This window comes from Chanodichthys erythropterus, chromosome 15, assembly GCF_024489055.1.
Source record: "Chanodichthys erythropterus isolate Z2021 chromosome 15, ASM2448905v1, whole genome shotgun sequence".
Lineage (NCBI taxonomy): Eukaryota > Metazoa > Chordata > Actinopteri > Cypriniformes > Xenocyprididae > Chanodichthys > Chanodichthys erythropterus.
Genome location: NC_090235.1, coordinates 21,009,428 through 21,033,860, shown reverse-complemented (window position 1 = coordinate 21,033,860; position 24,433 = coordinate 21,009,428). Strand labels below are relative to the sequence as shown.

At 37.7% G+C, this 24,433-nt stretch overlaps 1 protein-coding gene across 2 annotated transcripts in view; it reads left to right on the top strand.

Annotated features, from left to right (window-relative positions):
- The window catches only part of vps50 (VPS50 EARP/GARPII complex subunit), a 162,120-nt gene that overhangs the window by 101,512 nt on the left and 36,175 nt on the right, over positions 1–24,433 (top strand). Inside the window, exons 21-23 of one of the 2 annotated variants that reach the window (XM_067412277.1) lie at positions 78–199; positions 4,514–4,588; positions 6,739–6,819. In XM_067412277.1, coding sequence (XP_067268378.1) covers positions 78–199; positions 4,514–4,588; positions 6,739–6,819 — 278 coding nt within the window. The remainder of the gene's footprint in view (positions 1–77; positions 200–4,513; positions 4,589–6,738; positions 6,820–24,433) is intronic. The other variant, XM_067412278.1, reaches the window with a different exon arrangement.

Below are 24,433 nucleotides of genomic sequence, written 5' to 3'. Positions count from 1 at the left end.
ATATTCAGTATGTGAGCCTTGTTTGTTTGCTTTTCTTATATATTTCACCTTTTTCATGATTTATTATGCTTTTATAGGGAAATACATGCAGATGATGAACATTCTGAAGCCCATCGCCTTTGATGTCATCCACTGTGTGTCTCAACTCTTTGATTACTATCTGTATGCCGTCTACACCTTCTTTGGCCGCAATGACATGGTATGCATTTTAAAGCATTGCCGTTCTCCTCCATGTTCGGTGTTAATACTTAACATTATGAAATATTTATTATGTACAAATGGATCCTTGCTGTGCTGTTCATTAGGAAAAGCCTACTGGTACACTTATTGTTTTTCCCTCTAATGTTTGCGAGCCCTATGGGCACTGTTCTATAATTACTTCCATTATCATGTGAGCAAGTGTTTAGGCTTAAAGTTTTTCTCAGGAAGCTGTACTCTAAACATCAAAGAAAGGTGTAAAAGCTGTTCACCATTGAAAGATTAGGTTTGTATATCCTATAGTAATTTTACTCTACTGTAACTTGCATACACAAATGGATGAATGTGTTTCACTGATCCTTGAAGTTCTGCCCGGAGAAGATCATGTCCAGAATTGCGTAATTTCAATGCAGATCTCTCTATGTAGGCTAGTGTTGTCACATTACTGTTCTCAAAGCTTTAATAAACACAGCTTCAGGCTAAATGAATTGGCTATCAGTTTTGAAAGCCCAGCCTTCCCAAATAAAATTAGATGGCAGCTCAATTATCCTCATAATTGTGACTCGTTGAGACTCAATAAGCCGTATCTAAAGAGTTTTCATTGCGTTCGCCACAACAGGAATATATCATAGTTTAGCAGCTCCACAGAAGGAGAGGTTTCTTGCTCCCCAGAGCGATCTGGTTATTTTCTGTGGACTGTCCCAAATGAACTTAGAACTTATGCCACCTAATCTGCACAAAAGTTATTGGAATAATGAAACTTACAGGGAGTTGCCTTGCGTGCTTTGATTTCCCAGAAGTCTTACTCGCAAGCCGTTGAAGATAAACTCACAAAGATCCCTACTAGTTGCTATGTAGCCTTTTCAGCCTTCTGAAACTCTGGTACCTTCCTCTTGTTCCATACAGGGAAAGTCTTCAAGACCCTGATTTCTACCGTTTGAGTCATTGCACTTAAGGTTTGATCCTGTCAACTATATCCTAACATATCCTAAAGCAACTTTTCAATTATATTATCTGCCGCTCATCCGGATCTGTGCCTCTGCAACTGCAAATCAACAAAGTGACTTTCCTTCCTAGATCTCATCCACTCCGAAATCCATTCGAGAGTTTTAGGACTGCTTCCTCTACTTTATAGTGGCATATGGGCCTTTTAAACACTATTGCAGTTGTAAATGAATTCCTGAGTGCAGAGAGAGTGACACTGAAGGGGCATCTCACTTTTTCCATGTGAGCTGGGATCATCTGTTGAAGAAGGCATGCTTGTTAAACAGCAGTGGAGGCCATAATAAAGCTGTTGGTTGGGGCATTGGTTTGGTGGTCGCATCCCAGGGGTATCTGACTGAACTTGTTAAATCAAGGGCTGCCTGCTGTTCTTAGACTTTCCTGACTCTTTGGCAGCCTTGCAGCCACACTGAGAGTCAAAGACAAAAATTAATGAGATTTTCAGACCTCTTTTGTCTTGCAAAAGATATTACAAACCTCAACACCCACATTGTCCAACAACTTGTTTCACCAGCTTGTCCACCACCCTTGATTTCCCAGAAGTCTTGCTTGCAAGCTGTTGAAGGTAAACTATCAAAGATACCTTCTAGTTGCTATGTGGCTGTTTCAGCTTCCTGAATCTCTGGTACCTCTTGTTCTATACAGAGAAAGTCTTCAAGACCCTGGTTTCTACTATTTGAGTCCTTGCACTTAAGGTTTGATTTTGTCAACTATATCTTAACATGGGACCCACTTTTGTCAGACCTTCATGAAGTAAAGCAGCTTTTCAATTATATTATCTGTTGCTCAACCGGATCCGTGCCTCTACAACTGCAAACCAAGAATGTGACTTTCCTTCCTAGATCTCATCCACTACAAAATCCACCATTCTAGAATTTCAAGACTGCCTCCTCTACTTCATGGTGTCATATTGGCCTTTGAACACTATTGCAGATGTAAACGAATTCCTGAGTGCAGAGGGAGTGACATTGAAGGGGGATTGAATTGTTTCACTTTTTTCCACCTCTGTGAGCTGGGAGAATCGGTTGAAGAAGGCAAGCTTGTCAAACAGCAGTGGAGGCCATAATAAAGCTGTTGGTTGGGGCATTGGTTTGGCAGTGGCAGCCCAAGGGCATCTGACTGAACCTGTTAAAGACAAGGGCTGCCTGCTGTTCTTAGACTTTCCTGACTCTTCGGCAGCCGTGCAACCAAACTGAGAATCAAAGACAAAAATGAATGAGATTTTCAGACCTCTACTGTCTAGCAAACATACCTCATCACCCACATCATCCATTTTGTTTCACAGCTACCCAGCTCAATGTTTACCACTTAAAACACCCTCAAAAAGATGTTTGTTCTAGGCAGGCTTCAAGATGCCATGAACTTTTTCTCTGGGAAGAAGAGACTAAGAAGTTGGCTCCTTGGTGTGCCAATAATATTATTCAATTCCATTTTTTAATTGTTGATATCCTGACATTCTTATGAGATCTGTTCCACAAGACTAATCCTATCTAGTAACCAGCCTATCAGTGTAGGCTTTGATTGGCATAACCAATGGCCTGCTGTTTTCTAAAGATACTTCAAAGAGAGTAAAATAGTATTTATGTCATGGGATTTGACAGTAGTGAGTTCTGACATTTTTATTTCCATATTACAGAAGTGTACCATTTGCACTCTGTATGCTTTGCAAATAATTGTTTGTTTGCTGTGCTGAGCCAGTGCTAAATCAAAAGTAAATTCTTTAATGCTGGGGGATTGAGGCCACACTATAGAGCTGGAGAAAAGTCCTTGCTCTCCATTTGGCCTCCGCTTTTGGTTTAGTAAGTGAAGCTTTCATTCCTAAAGAAGGGCAAGCATGGGCCTCATACAAGAGCATTTTAAAAACCGAAGGAAATTAGAAGCCTTGAGGAGAATTTAACTTTTAGATATATACATTGATCAAGACAGGGCTCCTGATAAGACTTCAAGAGTGATCTGGATTTCATTTCTTTGTTGATGTGCAAGTTTTCACCTTAGATTTTGGCTTCGAAAGCCACTTCCGTTCATGGGAACTAATGCGAACAAGAGATAATTCACTCTTCTCCAACTTGCCAAGGCAACTCTTTTTTTTCCTCCTCATGCCCTCTTCCTAAATGACAGTGTAGTGTATTATCTTTGATATTTAAGCGCTGACCACAGAGGTTTTCACTTCAACTCTGTCCTGACCAAATCCAGCAGCAAATCTGAGGGAGACTGGATGTAGCCACTATGAGATCAGCTGTCAGATGCCAGCGAGGCTGAGCGCTTTGCCTGTAATCCACCCGACAGCTCTGAAGGCGCATCAAATAAAACAACACATCTCATCTTTCCCTCTCTCTCATTCTTGTTTTCACACATTCACCTCTTCTGCTGAGCGGACAGCAAGAGAAATAGCGTGAGAGGGGTTTCTGTCACTAATGGAAACTTTTTCAAACTCTTAAATGAATAACAGTAGCTGTCAGTATCAGAGGCAGCTGGCCTTGTAGAAAAGCCTATGGAGACAAAAAAGTAAATATCATTACTTATAAAAATATATACAAAGCGGCTGGAATTGATATGCTCATTTGGATTCACTTTCACCCATGGCTAACTCCAAACACACAAGACATTCAATCTCGTATGGAGATGGAGATTATGTATTGCGCCATTTCATTTAGTAATGAACAACATTAGGATCTGAAAGGTTTGTACGCCATTGTGTACTGCCGGAGTATCAGCTCTGCCATGCACATAATTTAAGATGCATTGGTCTTGGCATTCATTGCTCCTTGCCTCGAGTTAATAACTTGGCTTAAAAGCAATGAAAGGAAAGAACGGGGAGCGATATGCAAGTGGCTTATCTGAAAATGGATCACCTCCAGGATGATGAAGGGCTTCAGTATAGGGAAAGGCCTAAGTAGTGCTTATTAAGTGTTGCTGTTAGAGTTAGTAATGGACGGGAAGATGCCAGTGTCACGCTAACAGATGGGTTCTTTGGAAACTTTGCAAAAATGTTAAAGTTGGAAAAAGACTGCAGTTTTATTGTCCCCCTGACAGCCATGTGTTCACCAAGCAATTGAAAGAGTTAAATTGCACAATTCTAGGCTGTACTTTTGTTCTGGCCTGGCAGTTGCAGAAATATGGTAGAAATTATAGATTTTTTCTTAAAGGATTAAAAGTGTTCTCTTTTTTTTAATTCCCAACTTTTAACACTATGCTTTAAATTCCCAGTAAATACCATAAATGCAAATATCTTTACTTAATCTCTTCATCTTTTTGCTGTTTCATTATTTACTTTGTGTCGATTTTATTTTCCTTTTTGTTTCTCAATGCAAAGCACTTCCAATCTGCATCTCTGCCTTCACAAGGCTCTCAACCTGGTGTTTCCAGACAGACAATCCCTGATTATTGGGTAAGACTGCAGTGTGGAGCTTGTCGGCAGTAGATATGTCTGCCATTGTGTGTTGTGTTTTCACCCCCTTAATCAAACTTTTTATATCTCCTTAGTCAATTCACAGCAATGTCCTGTAATTTCCTAGTATGGTCTAATGTAGATTAGTTTCCATGCTACTTTGTTTGCAAGATGTTACCATTAACACCCGGATTTCAGCTGTGGCGTGTAACACAGTCACTCCTACTAGCCACTTTGGCGGGTTGAATTTTATACAATTTCCAATTGTAGTCTCTTAAAAAGGCATCTGAAATAATAAACTAAATGCAGTAGCGTTGTCAAAAATATAGATTTTACAATACATAAGGATACTGAAATATCTGAAACACTTCCAATATTCATTTTCGGCAGAATAGATACACGATACCGGCTGTGCTTTCTTGCTCTCTAATCTCTCCTACAGCTAATTGACACATAAACCTGCCTCCCCTCACTCGCTCATTTAAAGGTGCTAAAGAGGATGTTTTGTTTTATACATTTTTGCAATATTACTTGAAACTGTCTTTACTAACTGATAAAAGACTATTTATTAGGTGCACTGAAAGGAATAATATTAATATACATCATCTGTGCACGAGGTTGGGCCTTAAAAACATCAGCCAATCGTTTACGCGATCATCGCGTAAATAATTGGCCCTATTGTCAATCACTGCCGTGACGTTCCTTGTGAGAGACGTGCGCGGCTGTGCGCTCCAGTAACTTTCCACACTCCACAGGCGCCGCATGCAATGTTTTTGTCTGGAGACAGGAGTAACACCGGTGGTAAACAAACACTCGTGTTCCAATACTCGTGCAGGAGTTTTGGGAGGCGTTCCTTGGAAATGAGCTGTGAAGGAGGGAGTTGTTCTTACGCATGCGCTCATTTCAAAAACTCACTAACAGTCTTTGGTTTCTCAGTCGACGAAAAGATCCTCTTTATCACCTTTAATTTGCTCCGGAATAATATTGTTGGTATTACAGGGCTTGAATTTCACCGTCACATTGTGCATATTGTGAATAATTTTACTCATTCCTGCAGATTTTGTGCTCACGCCCAAAGTGCGCACGCATAAAGCCGCCTCTCAGTACTAAATTGAGTTCTTTTTCACTACTCATTATGCTTAAACAGTCAAATACACACAAAATAATATCAAAATGCCGGTCTTGGTGAGTATTCACGTAAACACAGTCAGTTATGTTTTAAGTGAACGTAAACAGTTGAGAAAGAAAATGCATGTGTAACAGTATATAACAGTCCTTGTGTCAGGTCTTAAAGTGACAGCAGCCTAATATACTTGCTGCCAAATTATAATATAATATTAAAAATATTTATATGGCTGTTTTTCCCCATGATATCAATGTCAAAACTGGCCAGTGAAAATGCTGAGTGGCTAGTAACTTTGGTAAGCCACTAACTTGTCTGGTAAGCAAAAAAGTTAATGTCAAGCCCTGATTATAATATATATTATGAACTCTAGACAGCCTGTCAGTTAATATTTTTGAGTTGCTTGCAAATGCAGGCAAAACATTTATAATCAGTCATAGTCAGTTCAGTGTTCTTAAATAAAGATTGAACTATTAATTGATTCTAAATCTTGAACTTGCTTACACAAAAAGTGGTTTGAAAGGGATTTAAGGATTATACTTTTAATCCTTAAATCTTTTATGAAGTCATGTACAGTATTATCCTTTGTTCTATCTGTAAATTCAGTGCTACTCTATAAAAGTTCTTACTGCTGCCTATTTAGAGATGCACTGCTTTGTTCCCACAGTAAAGTCGAACCAATGTTTGCTGTTCTGTCGTTAATGTCAGATCGATTGCATATTAAAGACACGTTGGCTTGCTTACATTAATGTCTGCATTTGTAAATACATTTCCAGTGAGCGATCGCAAGAGGATTTCCCAGTCCCATTCATCCTTCCGTTTTAATGAAAAACTAAATTGCGATTAATGAACATAAGTCATGAACCACACTTAGGCCTGTGGGAGCTGAGTGGTTTCCTGGAGATGATCGGTGGTGTGTGCATTCTGGGGCTTTGGGGATTGCACTTTGTGAGTGTGTATTCCAGTGGTCTGACTGAAAAGTAAGGGAGTCTCTTTCTCATGGGGTGTGTTTTGCTGTCTCCTATAGTATGAATCATCTGGGCTGGGTTTGATCAGCAGCAGACTGAGGACTACGCTCAGCCGAATCCAGGAGAGCCTAATAGACGTGGTGAGTAAAACATGGCACTTTTAATGCACTCTTTTTGTTTTTCCCCCCTGCCTGTCTCTTTCTGTCTCACTCCTGTGGTTCATCTCCTCTCTTGGCCTCTCTTATATAACCATTATGAATCCGAGTGGAAATGGTAGTCTGCATTTATCTGAGTTCCCTATAGCCTCTCATCAGGCCTATCATCTCTTGCCCCCTCCTACTTTCAGCTATAGCAGCTACAGGTGAGTTAATCACCGTCAGTACACTTAGATGGTCCTGCACTCTTGTAATAAATGTCCTTTGGTTTCCATGGTTGCACCCATTAAGGCTCTCTAGGCCAAAGGCCTGATACCCACAATGCACCATATACTGCAATCTCCTGCACAAATAGGCAGTTATTATATAGGATCCTTTCCCACAGATGCCTGAATGTCAAAGAGCAAGAAAAGGGACTAGTTTGCATGAAATAATGGATCATGATTGTTTTTATCCAGTCAGAGCCGTTGTTGCTTCAGTGACTACTTCGCTCTGAGAGGCTGTCAATCATGACGTCAAAACCCACATTTTTATAGCATCAAATAACTAACTGCAAACAAACTTATTTAAAGAATGAACACTAACATCAGTGTGATTAAAAACTGCCTAAAATGACAGAAACCATCTTTGGAAAAAAAATATTTTGACGTGTAAAGGCAGGAACACACCAAGCTGACTTGTGGCGACGAAAGCAGACTGCGGGGTTTGCTCACGTCGGCAGCATCTGGGTCCAAAGTTGTCCTGACACACCAAATCAATGCTTGACAGCCGATGGCCAAATAGCATGTCCGTTCTGCATCTGCATAAGATGAAATGCCTTTCCGTACGTGCAGGTGGCAGTAGCTGAACAGCCAATCAGGATGATCAAAAGGACCGACGAGCTCTGACGCCGATTACACATGTCGAATCGGATGAAAAAAAAGCTGAGAAAAATTTAATTTGACTGTTTAGTTTGTCTCACGTCCCATTACGTTACATAGAGAGGGCGGGGTTTTATGACCTATACTGCATCCAGCCACCTGGGGGCGTTCAAGATGCTTTGGCTTCACTTTTCAAGATTCGTGTGGCACACTTGAGTGTTTCTATATAAAATGTTTTCCATTTTATGCTGCTTGTTGTCATCATCTGTTTACATTGTACAGGCAGAATGTGGCGGTTGGCCGGTGTTGTATTTGTCCCGCCCCTCCTCCACTGTGATTGGACAACTGGGTACAAAGTGACAGTGATGTGCACTGCGTTTTACCCAAAGTTGAACATTCTTCAACTCTTGGCGACCAGTAAAAAACGCAGAGTGCTTCAGTGTGAAATAGATTCTAAGTGCCTCATTACACTCCTGCCATTTTAAACGCGGCGCTCCCATTGACAACTATTGGAAAAACGCTTTGGTGGACACATGGCCTAAGAGCATTCCCAGTCTGAAATTGCAGGCAGGAGATTTAAGTTGCCTCCTAAATATACCCATTTAATTTTGGCTGCATTTTGGGGTAAGTTTACAAGTATGTAGATACGGCATCCCACTTCTTTTTTATGATTGGCTCAGCAAGAAATTTCAATTCAATATAACAAACAGAGCCAAGAGAAAAGTTTTTTCCATAGTGGATAGTTGACATGGCATGTCAAACAATGACAGCAGTGTCCTGCATGTTTGACATGCTATACTCTGGATGACATGCTTTTTCTGACATTATTTTGTACATCATTTAAGTTTTTGTAAATAGCAATACTTTTTTCAATATTGATAATACTAGGAAATGTTACTTGAGCCCCTGGTGTAATGATGCTAATAAAATCAGCTTTGCCGTCACAGGATAAAATGATGTTTTAAAATATAAAACTTTATACTACATACTATACTATACAAAACTTTAAAATATAAAAATTGCTGTCTGTTTAAATAGCAGACTTAAGAAACAGACAGCTCAGTAAGTCTCTGAAAACACTTATGTATCCATCTGGTTCTTCTATGCCCATCCCCTCCCAAGAACTGTTGTAATTTGTTTCACAAACAGTGAATTAAGACTACAGATTATTAGCTTGCACCACTGACAGAGACACAACACATGTCCCCATCATTTATTGGGTCATCAGTGGCGAGTTGCCCTCCTGTGTTCCCTCAGGCTGTTAGGACATATCAGAGATCAGCTCCCAGACTTTTGGCATCTCTTACATCACATATCAAGCCACTGCATCACTGGCAGGCCCTCAGGTATCTGAGATAGTGTTGAGAATTGATGGCCTGAAGAGTCCTGAGAGCAATCGTTTTTTGGCAGAAGATACAGGCAGGTGTTTAAGATTATTCTAGGTTTATGATGATGATTTATTATGGCTACACATTTCATATTCCCAAAGCACTGCTTTAAAAGTTTTCTGGTATCACTTTACAGTAAGAGACTTTCCTTGATTGTGATTTCACTATTTTAACTGTAGTTAGTGTGTAATGTTGCCGTTTGAGCATAAACAACATCTGCCAAGTTACGATGCTCAAAGTTCAATGCAAAGATATTTTATTTTACAGAAATCACTTTTTAAGGACTACAACAAACGGCTATAACAAGCTTATTGGTGACATCACAAACCCCAAAATTTACATAAACCCCGCCCCCGGGAACACAACAAAGGGGGTGAGGCCATGTTGGGCTGCTTTAGAGAAGATGAAGAGTTGTTGTAATAGAGTGTTGTTACCAATCTTTCATTTAAAAGCCACATTTATAATATCTGTAAAAATGTATCCGCATTCTCCCGTCTTAAATAAAACACCATGCTGACTGCTGGACTGCTTCACAATTGAGGGTCAATTCAAAGCTGGATTTGCACAAAAGATTAACATGACGACACATGCTAGTGCATGAGTTGAATCAGCTCCACAGAAACTACGTAAACTTATCCACAAACCATTCAGAAACGTCCAACGTTGCATTCTAAAAGTTGTAACTTCTTCCTGAGTCTCTCCATCAGTGGCCAACTCCGGTTTGAACAATGTAAGGCTGAACACCGTTACTGACAATCCTCATTTTGGCTGTGTGAGATTCTCCAGCTTTGTTGTTGTTGAGCAACCGAAGCACGAGCTGTTAAAGCTCCGCCCTCTTCTGGAAAGCAGACCGGGAGCAGCAGCTCATTTGCATTTAAAGGGACACACACACAAACGGCGTGTTTTTGTTCACACACAAATTTGGCAAGCTATAATAAATGATCTGTGGGGTATTTTGAGCTGAAACAGACACATTCTGGGGACGTATTACGTCTTTAGTCCCCTTTAAGTAAGAGATAATTCACGACTAGCTCTGCATTAAACAAATTTTAATGCACACCGTATAGGCAAACTTAAATCATTTAATGCACGGCAAGTCTTGGATTATCTGGCTTATACCACAGTCATTTGTCAGCATTGACAAATTAAAGCTGTTATTGATGTTTGCAGTGCAATATTTGACAGGTAGGGTAAAAAACAACAGTTATCTTTTTGTCAGAGAGGCCATTTTTCTGTCGAATCAGATAAAATAGTGCGGATTACATTTTTGGAATTAATGAATGAATTATAGCATTAGAGAGATGAGAGAGATGCATGTGTGAATTACCTGCATCTGTGCAGCATCTTTCAACTAATAAGGAAGCTACCCATTTCAAAAACTTAAGCAGCGACGTTACCCCCGCATTGCTATGAAATATAATGTAGCAAATCAGTAGTGAATCTGTTTTAATAATAAAAGCCGCAGGGCAGTGTTGATAAGTTTTTGTGCTTCTGAATGTTTGTGTGTGTGCGCAGCGCAGTCTCCGATCTCTGTGTACAAATGTGTGTTTGTGTGTAGGTTCCTACAGAAAACAGTTTGTCTCCAGACTGGACGTGCAACTGCTGACAATCATAGCCAATCAGAACATATTTGAACATTTGTACCCTAAAGGGTGCATCTTATTAATTTAAGATATTAATATTTAACCCTTTAGATGTTTACAAAGTGCAAAGCTGTAGGTTTTTCAGGATACTTCCCCAGTGAGAAGCAAAATGCATTTTTTTTTTTTTTTTTTACGACAGTGTGCTTTAAAAGGGATAGTTCACCCAAAAATGAACATTTTGTCATCATTTACTCAACCTCATGTTGCTCCAAATCTATTTCGAAGAAAGTTTTTAGCTGTTTTCCATACAATGAAAGTCAGTGGGGTCCAAAACAACAATTTAATTTCATTGTATGGACAAAAATGTGTTTGTGTTCCACAAAAGAAAGTCAAAAAAGTTTGGAACAACATGAAGGTAAATGATGACAGGATTTTTTTGGGTGAACTATCTCTTTAAGGTCAAGCCATGATTGTTAGTTTTTCTACTGGAAAATTTTCTTTAGTGAATGATCAATATCTTCTATCCTTTTAAAGCCTAATTTTGTTCACGTCATATTTAATTTCATGTCTCTTCTTAATAATGTATCAGTGGGTCTGTTCTTTGTATATAACCTCACATCAGCAATCAGAGGCAAAGCTGAAAATTTGGATTCTCAAATCATTTAGCAGCACAGATGGTGAATATACCTTGCCAGCTTCTATATTACGTGATACGCACATCTGAAATAGGAGCCGAGAACTATGAGAATTAAAGAAGTAAAGCACACTGTAGCAGAAAGTGATTTTTCTGCACTGGGATTGAAAGTATTTCCCATGGGTACATTCACCTACCATGGCCTGCTTTCCTGCATAGATATAATGATATCACTGAGCGGTGAGAGCTGAATTAAAAGCTCTTTAAACATTTATCACCTCTTTTGCAAGACCAGACCTCCTTTGAGATTCGATCTCTGCTTTTCTTGGATAGTACGGATGAAAAAAAACCCAAAATGTCTAGAGGGAAAGCTGTTAGGCTCCACCCCCCACATGCACTGTGCTATTTTTGTATGGACCGATAAATATTTTATTACCTGAGATTCACCCTCTGCCTTGTAAAAGCTTAGCCTCTTTTTATGTAATAATAGACAGCTTGAGTTCTTTTTACTATATGCAGAACAAGGTTTTTTTTTTTTTATGTATCGCCTAATTTAGTCAAATCTAGGTCATCTTCATTGCCTATTTTAGAAAATAAAACTCATTGTTTAGGCACCAGCATCTTTGCCAAAGGTATGTTCTTTTCCGAATGGGCGACATATTCATTCCACGCACGTGAACAAGGTGTGCGAGACCTCATTTATGAACCCATTATTGCTGCTAGTTTATAATGGCTTTCTGTTCATTGGATGAATTGGTGGGAATCAGTGAAGCCTGGGCTTGAAGTTGACCGTGTCCGTTCTCAAGGGGCTTGTGTCACTCAAAGTGAAATGTCTTTTCTTGTCACCTCTTCTTATTTCAGTCCTTCAGGTTTAAACATCTGCCAGCGTTTGATCCTTTCATTACTCTGACAAGCTGGTCCTGGTGATGTTCAGCAAATTAAAGAACACCTCAGAACTGATACGCAAGAATAGATCACAACATACATACATCCATCCATCCATCATTCTGTCTGTTGTTTTATCTGTCATTTTATCCTTATCATTCTATCTATCTGTCATTTTATCTATCTGTAATTTTGTTTCCATACTTTGCAGAAGTCTTATGCCACCATTAGATGTTGTTTTAGCAATGGTATAATGACCATATATAGTTATTTCTCAGTCTCTTTATTAGAATATAACCAAAAAAATACAGGAAATTTGTATATTAAAATAATGGTGGTGAGTATTTAGTGACCTCCCCTTACACTTCAGCAATAGAAGGAACTAGCTCTCTTAAACCTAAATGGAGTGGAAAAGGACTGAAAAGCCAAGAAAACTTTCAAAATGTGAAGTTTCTCAGAGTTTCTTCTTTGAGAAACTGGAAGAAGTCCAGCAAGTCACACTAAATACTGATTTTTGCTTAAAGGAGCCATTTTGTTCTGATTTTTCCCCCCACATTTTGTGTAAATATTTCCTGTAATTTCGGTTTGTATCATAAAAAAGATACAAATCTATCTAGTCCGTCCATCATTTTTGTCTTTCTATCTGTCCGTCCATCCATCCGTCTTTCTATGTATTGTTTTTTCTCTTTTTATAATTAGTTATCTATCTATTTTGTCCATCCATCCCTCCATCCTTTTTTTGTCTTTTTTAATTCTATCTATCTATCTATCTATCTATCTATCTATCTATCTATCTATCTATCTATCTATCTATCTATCTATCTATCTATCTATCTATCATCTATCTATCTATCTATCTATCTATCTATCTATTCTTGTCTGTCCGTCTGTCCTTTTTGTCTTTCTATCTGTCTATCTGTCCATCTGTCCAGCCATCTGTCTTTCTATCGCTCTTTTTCTTTCTATCTCTCTTTGTCTTTCTATCGCTCTTTCTGTCTATTTATCATTCTTTGTCTTTTTATAATTCTATCTGTCTGTCTGTCTATCTTGTCCATCTGTCTGTCCTTTTTGTCTTTCTATCTATCTATCATCCATCCGTCCCACTGTCCGTCCATCCGTCATTCTATAGTTCTTTCTGTCCTTTTATAATTTTATCTCATCTGTCCATCCATCCTTTTTCTATCTATTATATCCATTCATCTTTCTTTCTATCATTCATTCTGTCTGTTCATAACTCTATCTTGTCCGTCCGTCTTGCCTTTCTATTTATCCATGTGCCATCTGGCAAATTCTATCGTTCTTTCTGTCTTTCTATCTATCGTTCTTTCTGTCTTTTTATAATTCTGTCTGTCTCGTCCATCAGTCCATCCTTTTTCTGTCTGTCTATCCATCCATCCATCCATCATCTATCAGTCTTTCTATATATCGTTCTTTCTGTCATTCTTTCTGTCTTTTTATAATTCTATCAATCCATCCAGTTTATATTTTAAGAGGTGCTTCTCTTCAGAATCATGGGGTTTTTACTTCGAGAAACCTGTTGTTGAGCTCAGTTTGAAGGCAAAGTCAGTCTGAGACAAAGAGTGTGTATTTACCCATCTTTATTTGCACAAAGATCTGTGTGTGTGTGTGTGTGTGTGGGTGGGTGGGTGGGTGGGTGGGTGGATGGTGATGTGTCCACTGGGCAGTGCCGAAGGCTTCTGTTTCAGATCTGATAGTGAATTCTCCCTCGGGCCAGCTGCAGTTCTGTGATTAGCTCTCTCCAGTGATGCCATCCAGTCCTCAGCCTGCTGTTCTTCCAAACACTCTGTAAACATTGTGTTTTTAGCTTGTATTACCACACACAAATACATATGTTTGTGTTTCGTGGCTGGTTGCATAAACTGCTCGTCTTAGTCGTCTAATTTCTTTCTTCAAGACTGATCCTCACATTTTAAAGTCAATTACATATAAAGGTAGATTGGTCTAATTTGAACTGGAAAAGTAAGACTGATTACCTCTTATCTAACTGCTAGCTGGTCAAACTAGTTCTTAAGTCAGTCTTAACATAGTGGCTAATTTTATGCAACTGGCCCCAGGTGTGTGAGCATCTGTTTGTGGGTGTTACCGCATCAAAAATACCCTTCTGTGCTTCACTGTTGGTAACTGCTTTTCTGTTCAGCAATGTTATTTGTAGGTTTTATTTGAAACCGTGCCATAATGTTTTTTGGTAACTTGGACTCCAGCCATAGATCCTCCTACAAGGATCAATCTCAGCTGTCTTAGAATGCATGCAGACGTGATGATGATGCAGAAAACCCCATTTCTTCTTGTCTTTGAACTAGATTTGAAAAATTCTCCCTTCTCAGACAATAAGAACTATTCTAATAAGATTTTTGCACAGTCCTGATCTGGTTCATTTTGCAATCAGATAAAAATTAGCAATTCTCTAGCCGTTGAGGCACAATCATTCTCAGGTCGCAGAGGTTTTGGCAGTCTGCCTTCCACCATGGCTCTGTTTCATTCAACAGCTTGGCGGTTAACCTTAAGTCTGTGGTTGGATTGTGGGAGCTGGCACACTGTGATTTGGCTCATGTCACAGTCTGGCATAATGGCTGATGGTGAGCCCCTAGAAGGTACATCAGCTTGTGCATAAATTCCTAAATCAACAGCGAATTGCCTGTGACTTTTCCTCAATTGAAATGCGACGATTTCAGTTTATATTTGCTATTTCAAAGAAGCACCTTTATGAGCTCCTGAGGCTGTTGATTTGATTTCCCTCTTCCCAAAATGGAGCAACGGAGCTGTTCTATTCTTTGAGATCCCATCCTGTAAATTTTAGGAATACTTAAGATATGGACATTTAAGAAGTTCTAACGCAGAAGATAAGCAGAGCTGCGGACTGGTACAACACATGCAAATGAGGTCTCTAATTCAGTTCGACACCCGTCTAATGAGAAGCGAATTTGGAAAATTAGGAGAGGAAGAAAAAATGAGCTGAGAAATACATTAGACAGTAATTGCCAAATGACATTTCTGCCCTTTTTCTCACAGAAACCCTTGAGAGTGAGGAATCAAAGTAATATTGGATCCAGTGCATTGTAAACATACTTACAAGAAGAAGAACCTATTATGAATGGTGTATCTTGGGAACACCATCTGTTTAATTTGACATTACAGAGCCAAGACGTTTTTCAATACCGAACACGTATACATGTGTATAATGACTAGAAAGATTGTTTGTGGATAATTGTTATTATCATAGATACTTTAGCTGCAAAGATTTAGGATTATTCTTAGAACATAATGCATTCCCTAACATGTTTCTCTCAGTGTCAAGGTGGATGTTTTGTAAGCGTATGAGTAATGAATCCAACGGCATGCCAAGGCTGTCATCAGATTATTTGAGACCCTAGTGGGTCACTCTATTTGCAGCATGTCAGCTTCTACAATACAGGCGAGTCCCAACAACAACAGTCATATTTTAAGAGGTTGCGCTTCCAGCTGATCCTTGTGCGAAGTGCGCTATATTTTTCCAGATACCATTATGATGCTAGACCTCGAAGCCAGGAGGATTAAGAACAGTTTTGTGGGTATAAAGCCTTGAATGCCATCATAGCCACAGAAAATATTACTTACAAAGCCAAGGCTTTGAGGATGTACTGCAGAAGTATGTAGTACGGTGTTGGCAATTTCCAGCATATGTTCTTGTTTTGTAGAGACAGCTTTGTAGTGCCCTGGAAAGCAGAGATTTGTCTCAATGTATTTGTCATTCTCAGTTATTTCTAAAATAAGCACAGTGTTTCTATGAAAGAGCAAAGGACGGAAATGTTATCAGCTTGAGAAAATGAGAATGTCACAGACCTAACATTTCCAGACATTTCTTCAACTTTGAAGCTCGAGTAATTGCATACCAGTAGAGCCATGTTTGCTAAAGATGTCAAAGATACGAGTAGTTACTATTTTAAGAGCTTTTATATTAAGCCTGTAATCTGTGAGCTGTTAGCCTGAAAAGTTTCTTCTATAAGCATTGGCTTATTCATGCTCCAGTAAGTTTATTTTGAAGAGTAAAAAGAAATTTTCATATGCGTTTTTTTTTTTTTTTTTCTCCGTATTTGTCATCTGAAAATTTCATCATGCACAGAAACCTTGAATTTATGAACAATAATGATCTAAACTGCTTTTCACACTATGTTAACAGTTATAAAAAGAAAATTCTGTTATTAATTACTCACCCTCATGTCGTTCCAAACCCATAAGACCTTCATTCATCTTCACAAATGAAGTATTTTAGATAAATTCCGATTGGCTCAGTGAGGCCACTATTGCCAACAAGATAATTAACGTTTTCAGATGCCCAGAAAGCTACTAAAGACATATTAAAACAGTTCATGTGACTACACTGGTTCAACCTCAATGTTATGAAGCTTTATTGACTTTATTCAACAATATCTAGTGATGGGCGATTTTAAAACACTGCTTCATGAAGCTTCAAAGCTTTATGAATCTTTTGTTTTGAATCAGTGGTTCGGGGCGTGTATCAAACTGCCAAAGTCCACCCCCCAGTGGTGAACCATTGAAATTTCGAAACACGTGACGAAGCCTCGTTTACTGAAATCACTGGCTTTGGAAGTTTGATACACGCTCCCAACCACTGATTCATGATGACAACATGTTGTTTGTGCAAATTAAACGATTAGATTTTATTTATTATACTAAAGCTAAAATAAATAAAGTATTTAAGAAATATTTGATGTTTCATAATAGAATAAAAAATATTAATACATTTTTTACAAAAACTTGCACATTTATTTATTTATTTATTTACTGATTGAAATTAGGCATGTGACGGTATCAAATTTTCATTTTGCAATTAATTGATGAAGCTTTTATCACGGTATTAAAATAAGTTGCAAAACCATTTTTGTCATAGTTTAACAGGTTTAAGAACTCGTTGTAATAAAACAAAAACAACTCTGACTGAAATTTTCAAACAGATTAAAATGCAAAAGAATTAGGCTATAAAGAACAACAGATAACACTTTACTCTATTTAATAAATTAACTAAGATTGAGCAATAGCTACATTTGTTACAGAAAGTGTTATTTTTTGTTAATGTTAGTTTAGAAACACAACTAATCATTGTTAGTTTTATCTCAGGTCCATTAAATAAGTTATTTTGATTTTAGTAATGTTATTAAACTAAGAAATTAACATTCATTAATAATAATTAATACTTTATAAGTATTTTTATTGTCAGTTTAGTGATAATGAATTAACATGTTAACTAATGAAGCTGTATGTTTTACTGAACAATAACAAATAATCAGAACATTTCTAATCATTAGGGCATGATGTAGTCCAGATTAAAATATAAAAATGTTTAGGTTTGAAAATAAATATCCTTTTAAGTCTTTTTTAAGTATTCAGTATTTGGTGCTGTGATGAACAACACTGAGATTACAAAAAAATGAATGGCTGTTTGAAGCATTTTAAAAACTTCACTAGCGCAGTTACTTTGTTTGCACGGTTTCCGTGGTAACCGCTGCTGTTCCATCAGCGCCCTCTGCTGTCAAAGAGTGAACGCGCACTTTCATTCAGCTCGTCTCCTTCACTCGTTCAGTCATGTGCTTCTCGTGCACATTGGGATTGTTTACATCTGAGCGCGTGTCCTTTTGACGCAGAATACAGCGGTGTTGTGCATTTTATACGATTGATGGGTAAAGTATTCTTAATTGCCTTATAAAAAAAATAATAATTGGTAAAAAAAATTATTTACGGTATTCTGAGGTGCCGACGATTACAATATTGTGCATATTCATTATCGCAATTTATCCCATTACCGAATATCGGCACAAGTCTAATTGAAATATTGTATTCCCTATCAAATTAGCTGTAGACAGTCTAGTGGTATACAAAATATTTGACCACAAAATGCTGTGACTGACCCAAGAAACAAGTATTCCAGAGAGTCGTGTAAAAAGGATTATTAATCATCATATGATGCATCTTGATGTTTGTGAATGCACACATGTCTTATGTTTGTGTGATGAAAAGAGAAAAAATCTCTCACATACAATATTTATTATTTAGGTCATGTAACCTTTCTCAGACATTTCGAAAGACAAAAATATTGGATTTTCTGGAAGCTACACCAATGTGCTGGACATTTCCTTTCAGGTTTGTGAGGATTGTTTATTTGTTTCTCTGTAATATTGGTGAGATGAAGATGAAAATCAGGCATACCTACAGACACCTTGTGAAATGTCAAAGACGGGACTACAAGTACCGTTTTTCCCAATCAAGGCATCTGAGATTGACAAAATCAGACCACTCTGTCTAGTTTATAGGTTCAAGTACCACCTGTTTGGAGCAGGCTCTAGTTAATCAAGCAAATAACAGCCATTTGGGCCTCTCGCTAAACTAAAGTGACAACCAGACACAGTGATGGGGACCTACTGGCTGAGCTCTCTGTTCTCTCAATGTTACTAGTTGAGAGTAGGGCACACACACAAAGACAGAGAGTTAATTGGTGTGAAACTGCTACGGTGTACACCCACACAGACATGAGGAGAGGAGATGGAAGGGTAGTTCAACAGTGATGGACTAAATGAAGAGTAGAGAAGGGGATCAGCTGGGGCCAAAGGAAGCATAGCGCTCTATGTGGGGAGATACTATATTGGGGCTGTTAGCGGGTTAAACGCGCAGATTTAGTCTGTTTTTGGCTTGGAGAAGGCTGTAATGTGCAGACTGATTCAGGGTACTTTAACAGTGACTGGATTGGGGTCGGGCGTGCAGTTTGACTGCCAGATTTGACTTGGAAAGCTGTTAAAGTGACTTGTTAACTAGTAGGAGTCCGAGCACACTGTTTCTTGAACTATGGGCACTTTTGGCATTTATTTTTAAAACACTTCACACTTTTACTAGTTTATTTAATTTGTCTTTTAATAAAGCACAACAGTGAACATACACACTGTATTTCTCACAGGAGAATTCTGTCGTCTGTGCTATTCTTTTTCTGAAGGTTGTAAGCATTTCCGCCAAATTTGAAATTATGTATTTTTTTAATAGCATGATAAAAATGATGGCTGTCTCTTTCCTTCTGATGAGGCAAATTCCACAGCTAGCATTTTATTTATCCCTAATACAATTAAAGAATATTTTGTATGATTTGACAATTTTACAGCAATAAATTTTTTTTAATTTCATATATATATATATACAGGGCTTGACATTAACTTTTTTGCTCACCAGCCAATGTGGCTAGTGGTTTTCCAAAGTTACTAGCCACTCAGCATTTTCACTGGCCACAATTTTGCTGTGGGGAAATTACATTTTATATGATTAAAGTTGACTCTGGCATGCTTAAATTACTTGATTTTGAGTCATTTTACTTGATTTACAAGATTTAAAACCCTTTCAAACTTACAAATGCAGATTGACCACCCAAATCAAGACTATACATTGCATATATCAGGTATGTATAGTTATTTTTGTTAGGCTATATAAAAAGAACAAAGAATTTTCAAATAGTAATTTAAAAAAAAATATGGCTGTCTTACCCGCCACAGCTGAAATCTACTGTATATATAATGTAAAATATAATATATATATATATAATGATGAACTTTCATCATTTTAATTATGGCGTTATTCATGTTTTATTATGAATTTTCAAGATTGAAGATTGAAGACAAGAGTAAATCAATAAGATAAAGTAAAAGGCATTTAAAAATGTAGCATAAATAATGTAGCATGATAATTGATGAAGTTATGGTAAAAAGTTTCCATGACAAATAGAAAAAGTTCTTGGAATTGTCTGAAGTTGAAGAAACCCTCTATTTTTTCCTGTTACAAAGAAATGCTTTGAGGTTACGCCTTATTTTTTGATCCCATTGCGCTTACTCTTCATTTAAAACTAAATTTGATGTAGAAAAACAAATATTGTGAGCCCTTTCTGTTGTGCTATATTTGATTGACATGTATGCACATGCTCTATGAAGCATTTGAAGTTTAACCAGGACGGTGACCTTGAATCGCTTGTTTGCTTTTAGGACACTGCTATGTAAATGAAATGCATATACTATTAGATCAAAACAGTGCAAAGAAAGTGAATGTATGCATAGAAATGTGTTCTATGCTAATTTAAAGCGACTGACTGAGACTGAGTTTCTCTGCACAGTACAAAAATCTGATTAAACAGTAATACAATTTGTGGCTTTATCGATACATTGTTGAACTAAAAATCATAAAGCATCAAAGGGGTAATATTTTGTTTTCAGCTTCCTGTACTGTCCCAAAAGTCCAGTTTAGATGCCTAATAGGCATAAATACATATGGAAATGTGATCAATTGGCTTGTGCCAAGAGATTCAATTTGTTTTGGTGCCCATTAATTGCTGTCTATTTCCTCGTCGAGTTTGTCAATCAATATTTTAAATATGTTCATGTCAAAACCCTGATGCTTTGATCTTTTGCATAATGCTTGATTGAATATGTATTTTGTTCATTTTGCTAAAGCACTTGATGAAGTGTGCGTCAATTAAATCACTATGCTGTGAATTATTATGAGTGCTCTTGGGTCAGCAGTTAGCCTTCAGTTGATCACCAGTGAATGATTGCACGTAACCATTTAAAATGCAGGGGATTGTAATTAGATATGCATTATCTACCCTCTTTTACACATGAATGTTAATTAGCTGCCTTGGAGTTTTATCAACACTGAAATGTTGCTTTGTCTTTCAGGATTGTATTTGATGATGCTTTTAAAAAGAGAGAGACATACATTTCTCAATATGCCTTTTTCTTTCTTTTTCATAGTTATTTTGTGCATTGTTGAGATAAAAAGTCTGAGTGATTAATTACATTTGAGGCCACTCATATTCAGCTGTGAGGGCTTTGTAATTAAATTCAGCTATGTTCACAATGGAATGGATTATTCCTTGCCTTGCCTTACTTTGTCCCCTTTCTAGAAGCAGATTAGATTTAAGCATTCCAAGGCTGTGGCGAATGCTTGGCCATTGCTCGGGTATTTCAGTTGCATGTTATCAGATTCCATTTCTTTCTCTCTTTTCTTTTCATTTTATATAAACCCCAAGCCCAAGTTCTTGATATACCACTGCCTTAGTCCTCAGTTTATTTGCAGTGAATCAAAATTCACAAAAAGTCACCATTTCAAGATGAGGTATTGATTTTTTTTTTTTTTTTGCATGGAACCTTTTCTCTTCATATTTTAGCTCACGGTAGCTTTAGCACCCGATAAGAAGACAATAATGAAGCCTGGTGCATTGTAACGCATTTAGATAGATGGGGCGATAAATCATGGTAGGATTCGCCTACAAGGATTACGCTCTCCACCAGCTATTAACCACTGGTGGTTTTAGCACTGGGGTGCTAAAGGAGCATCAGATTCCCATTGAGATTGAGGTCCTTTAACATCTAATTTATTTGACAGATTGATTGAAGCAATGTTCAAAGTTTAAAACAACCTTTTTCAATAGCAGACTTTATATGGATCTATTGCGGGTCCTAATTTGGAGATATTTTTTTTTTTTGTTGTTGTTGTTCCAACAGTGCTACTAGTCTGATTACAGATGTATGAGAGAATCCATGTAAATGCCTTGAAATAAAGCTTGAAACTGTTAAATTCAACTAAAATTCAAAATACAGGTTAACAGGTTAAAATCAACTAAATTTAAATACTCTCTGATTATGTAATCCACTCTATAAGCGCATTCAGTATACTGCAGAAATGGCGAGTCATCATTGTCAGCTTCATCTCTGCAGCCGACAATGACTCAGAAAACATTCGTTTATCAATAAATAACTAAAATGTCTCCTTGCTGTTTTTTTCCCAACACATTCATGATTATAACTTGCTGGTGCTTTGCGGCAAGCTTTATGCATGCACTTTAGGGCTGTATTGCGCCTATCTATATTTAATGCTCATTATGGTTTAGTATTCTCCTCAGTGTATGTTTAAACATTATTAAATTGATATAAATGTGCAATTAGCTGACTGATGGCTTAAATTAATGACTAATAGTCAACTAAAAAAAAGGCTGTAGTGAGGGCAGCCCTAGCTATTACACCTGCATGTAAAGTTGCCTGATGTTGTATGCCTTGTCTTAGCTGTTGTCCTTTTGGTCTTTTGGCTGATAAATGTAGATGCTGCGGATGGACCTGTTTTGCAGGTTATGATTTAAAGAGGAGGCTAAAAAGACTATAGGTGTATAGGAAGTACTGCTGTCATTGTATCTGTAAACTGCAGCTTTTTTAAAGACACGTTCAGTAGCACCTGGGGTGCCATGCACTTTCTGTCTTTGAGATTATTCATGTTACCAACATGAGACTGTGTTTTAAAGCCTTGTAACTGTTATTGTACAGTATAATTAATGCTATTTTATGCTTCAGCTTTGACCTGTAGTTTTTGTGGTTCTTTCTGTAGCCTAGTGTCCTTCATAATTCTAATTTGCATTAAATACTTGTTTTCAGAGTTAATGCTCTAACTGAACGCAGAAGGGATTCTAAATGGGATGCTAAGCCACCAAAGTCTACAAAATTATATTCAGATGCAGATAATGAGCATTTGTATGCAGGCCCATCTGCCAAATTTATTTCCTGTTTTGTAGTGACTTAATTTTAAGCCACGTACCTTTGCAGATCCTTGCAGTTAGTCATGCATAGCTCTTCCGAAAGTAAGAAAACTTTGTGTGCTATAATGTTAACTTCCCAAAGAAAGATATTCTGTGGAACCACAAAAACTGTGAACTGTGAAATTTCATATCAGCCAGTTTAATAGGATGATCATGAAGTGTAAAAGTTTGCCCCTTTTTCAGGTGTTCTAGCTTTGTTTTTCCAGGAAGTGCACATTACCAAAGCTAGTGCTGTTTTAATTTGGCCCAGACTTTCAAAATCAGTTAAAGGTACACTATGTAACTTTCTTTTTTTTTTTTTTTTTTTTTTTTGGGATTGGTTTTCTGTTGATAAATTTATAAAAACAGTTGCTCAACTGTCTGATAAAACGAATAATATATTAAAGCGTCTTTGGTGTTTGGTGTAATATTTATTTTAATGTTATATGTGTTATTTTTCATCTGCAAATACCAATGTGGACTTTTATAAAGATCTGACTGGCCATTAACCTTTAAATGCATCATTATGCATTAATATGAGGAGAGTTCTCCACATGAAAGACTTGCGACTGCAGATCAACGTGCTGCATTTCTCTTCGACACGGTAGGAAAATTAAACTAAATGAAATGTGGAGGATGTAAGATGATTGACAGGCCAGTTTACGGTGACTAGATGCGGCAGAGAGCAAAGATGCAATTGTATGGCGTGATAGTATGTCCCAAAGCTTGTCTACTCTTTTGCTACACACTCAAAAGTAAGTACTTTTTGTTCATCGAAAAAGTACATACTTTTAGGGCGTAGTATAAGTAGGCGAATTGGGACGCAGCAAATGACTAAAAGTAATCCGCCATTTTGTCTGACAAAGCAGATAGGAGTTAGAAGATTAACCTCGGTGGAGTTAAACTTGAAAAATTGTGTATATTGACATCTTTCCGCGTTTGAAACAACATTGATTCTCATGTTCATTCATGGTTATTTGCTGCTATAAATGGACTCTTAGTAAGAGATGATCAGTTTACGAGCCTCTTGAGCTGAGGCACTACAGCAATCTGTCACGACCATGGTCACGACACATGAAAGAACCACAAAACGTTTTTAATTGTTTGAAATTCTTAAAAAACTACACAGTTTTAAAGCTGGGACTTTGTTTAATATCATAAGTAACCTGCTCTGTCTTGTCTGTCGATGTGTTGTCAGTATCCTCTTTGCTCCGTGATGCATTATCACTGTGTGTGGCCTGACCGCGCCACGGCTTGTCGGAGAAAGCAGCAGTAACTAAGGGGGGGCGGGTCTTTGCAAAGGGTCAATTCGTCTAGGTATACATCCGCGCTAAACTATCAAGGTGAAAGTCATCATAGCTTGCGTAGTATAGACCCAGCTCCCAACCCAACTTTGAGAATAGATTAATGGTGAATTTTTTTTTTTATTGCCCGATAAGAGTCTCACGTTAACGCAGCACGTTAACGCCGATAACGGCCCACCACTAATTTAAACATTGTTGGAAACATTTGGCATAATGTACAGTAAGTACCGTTCAAATGTTTGGGGTCAGTAATTCTATTCAGCAAGGATGCATTAAATTAACCAAAAGTGACGCTAAAGACATTATGATGTTTAAAATAGATGCTGTTCTTTTGAA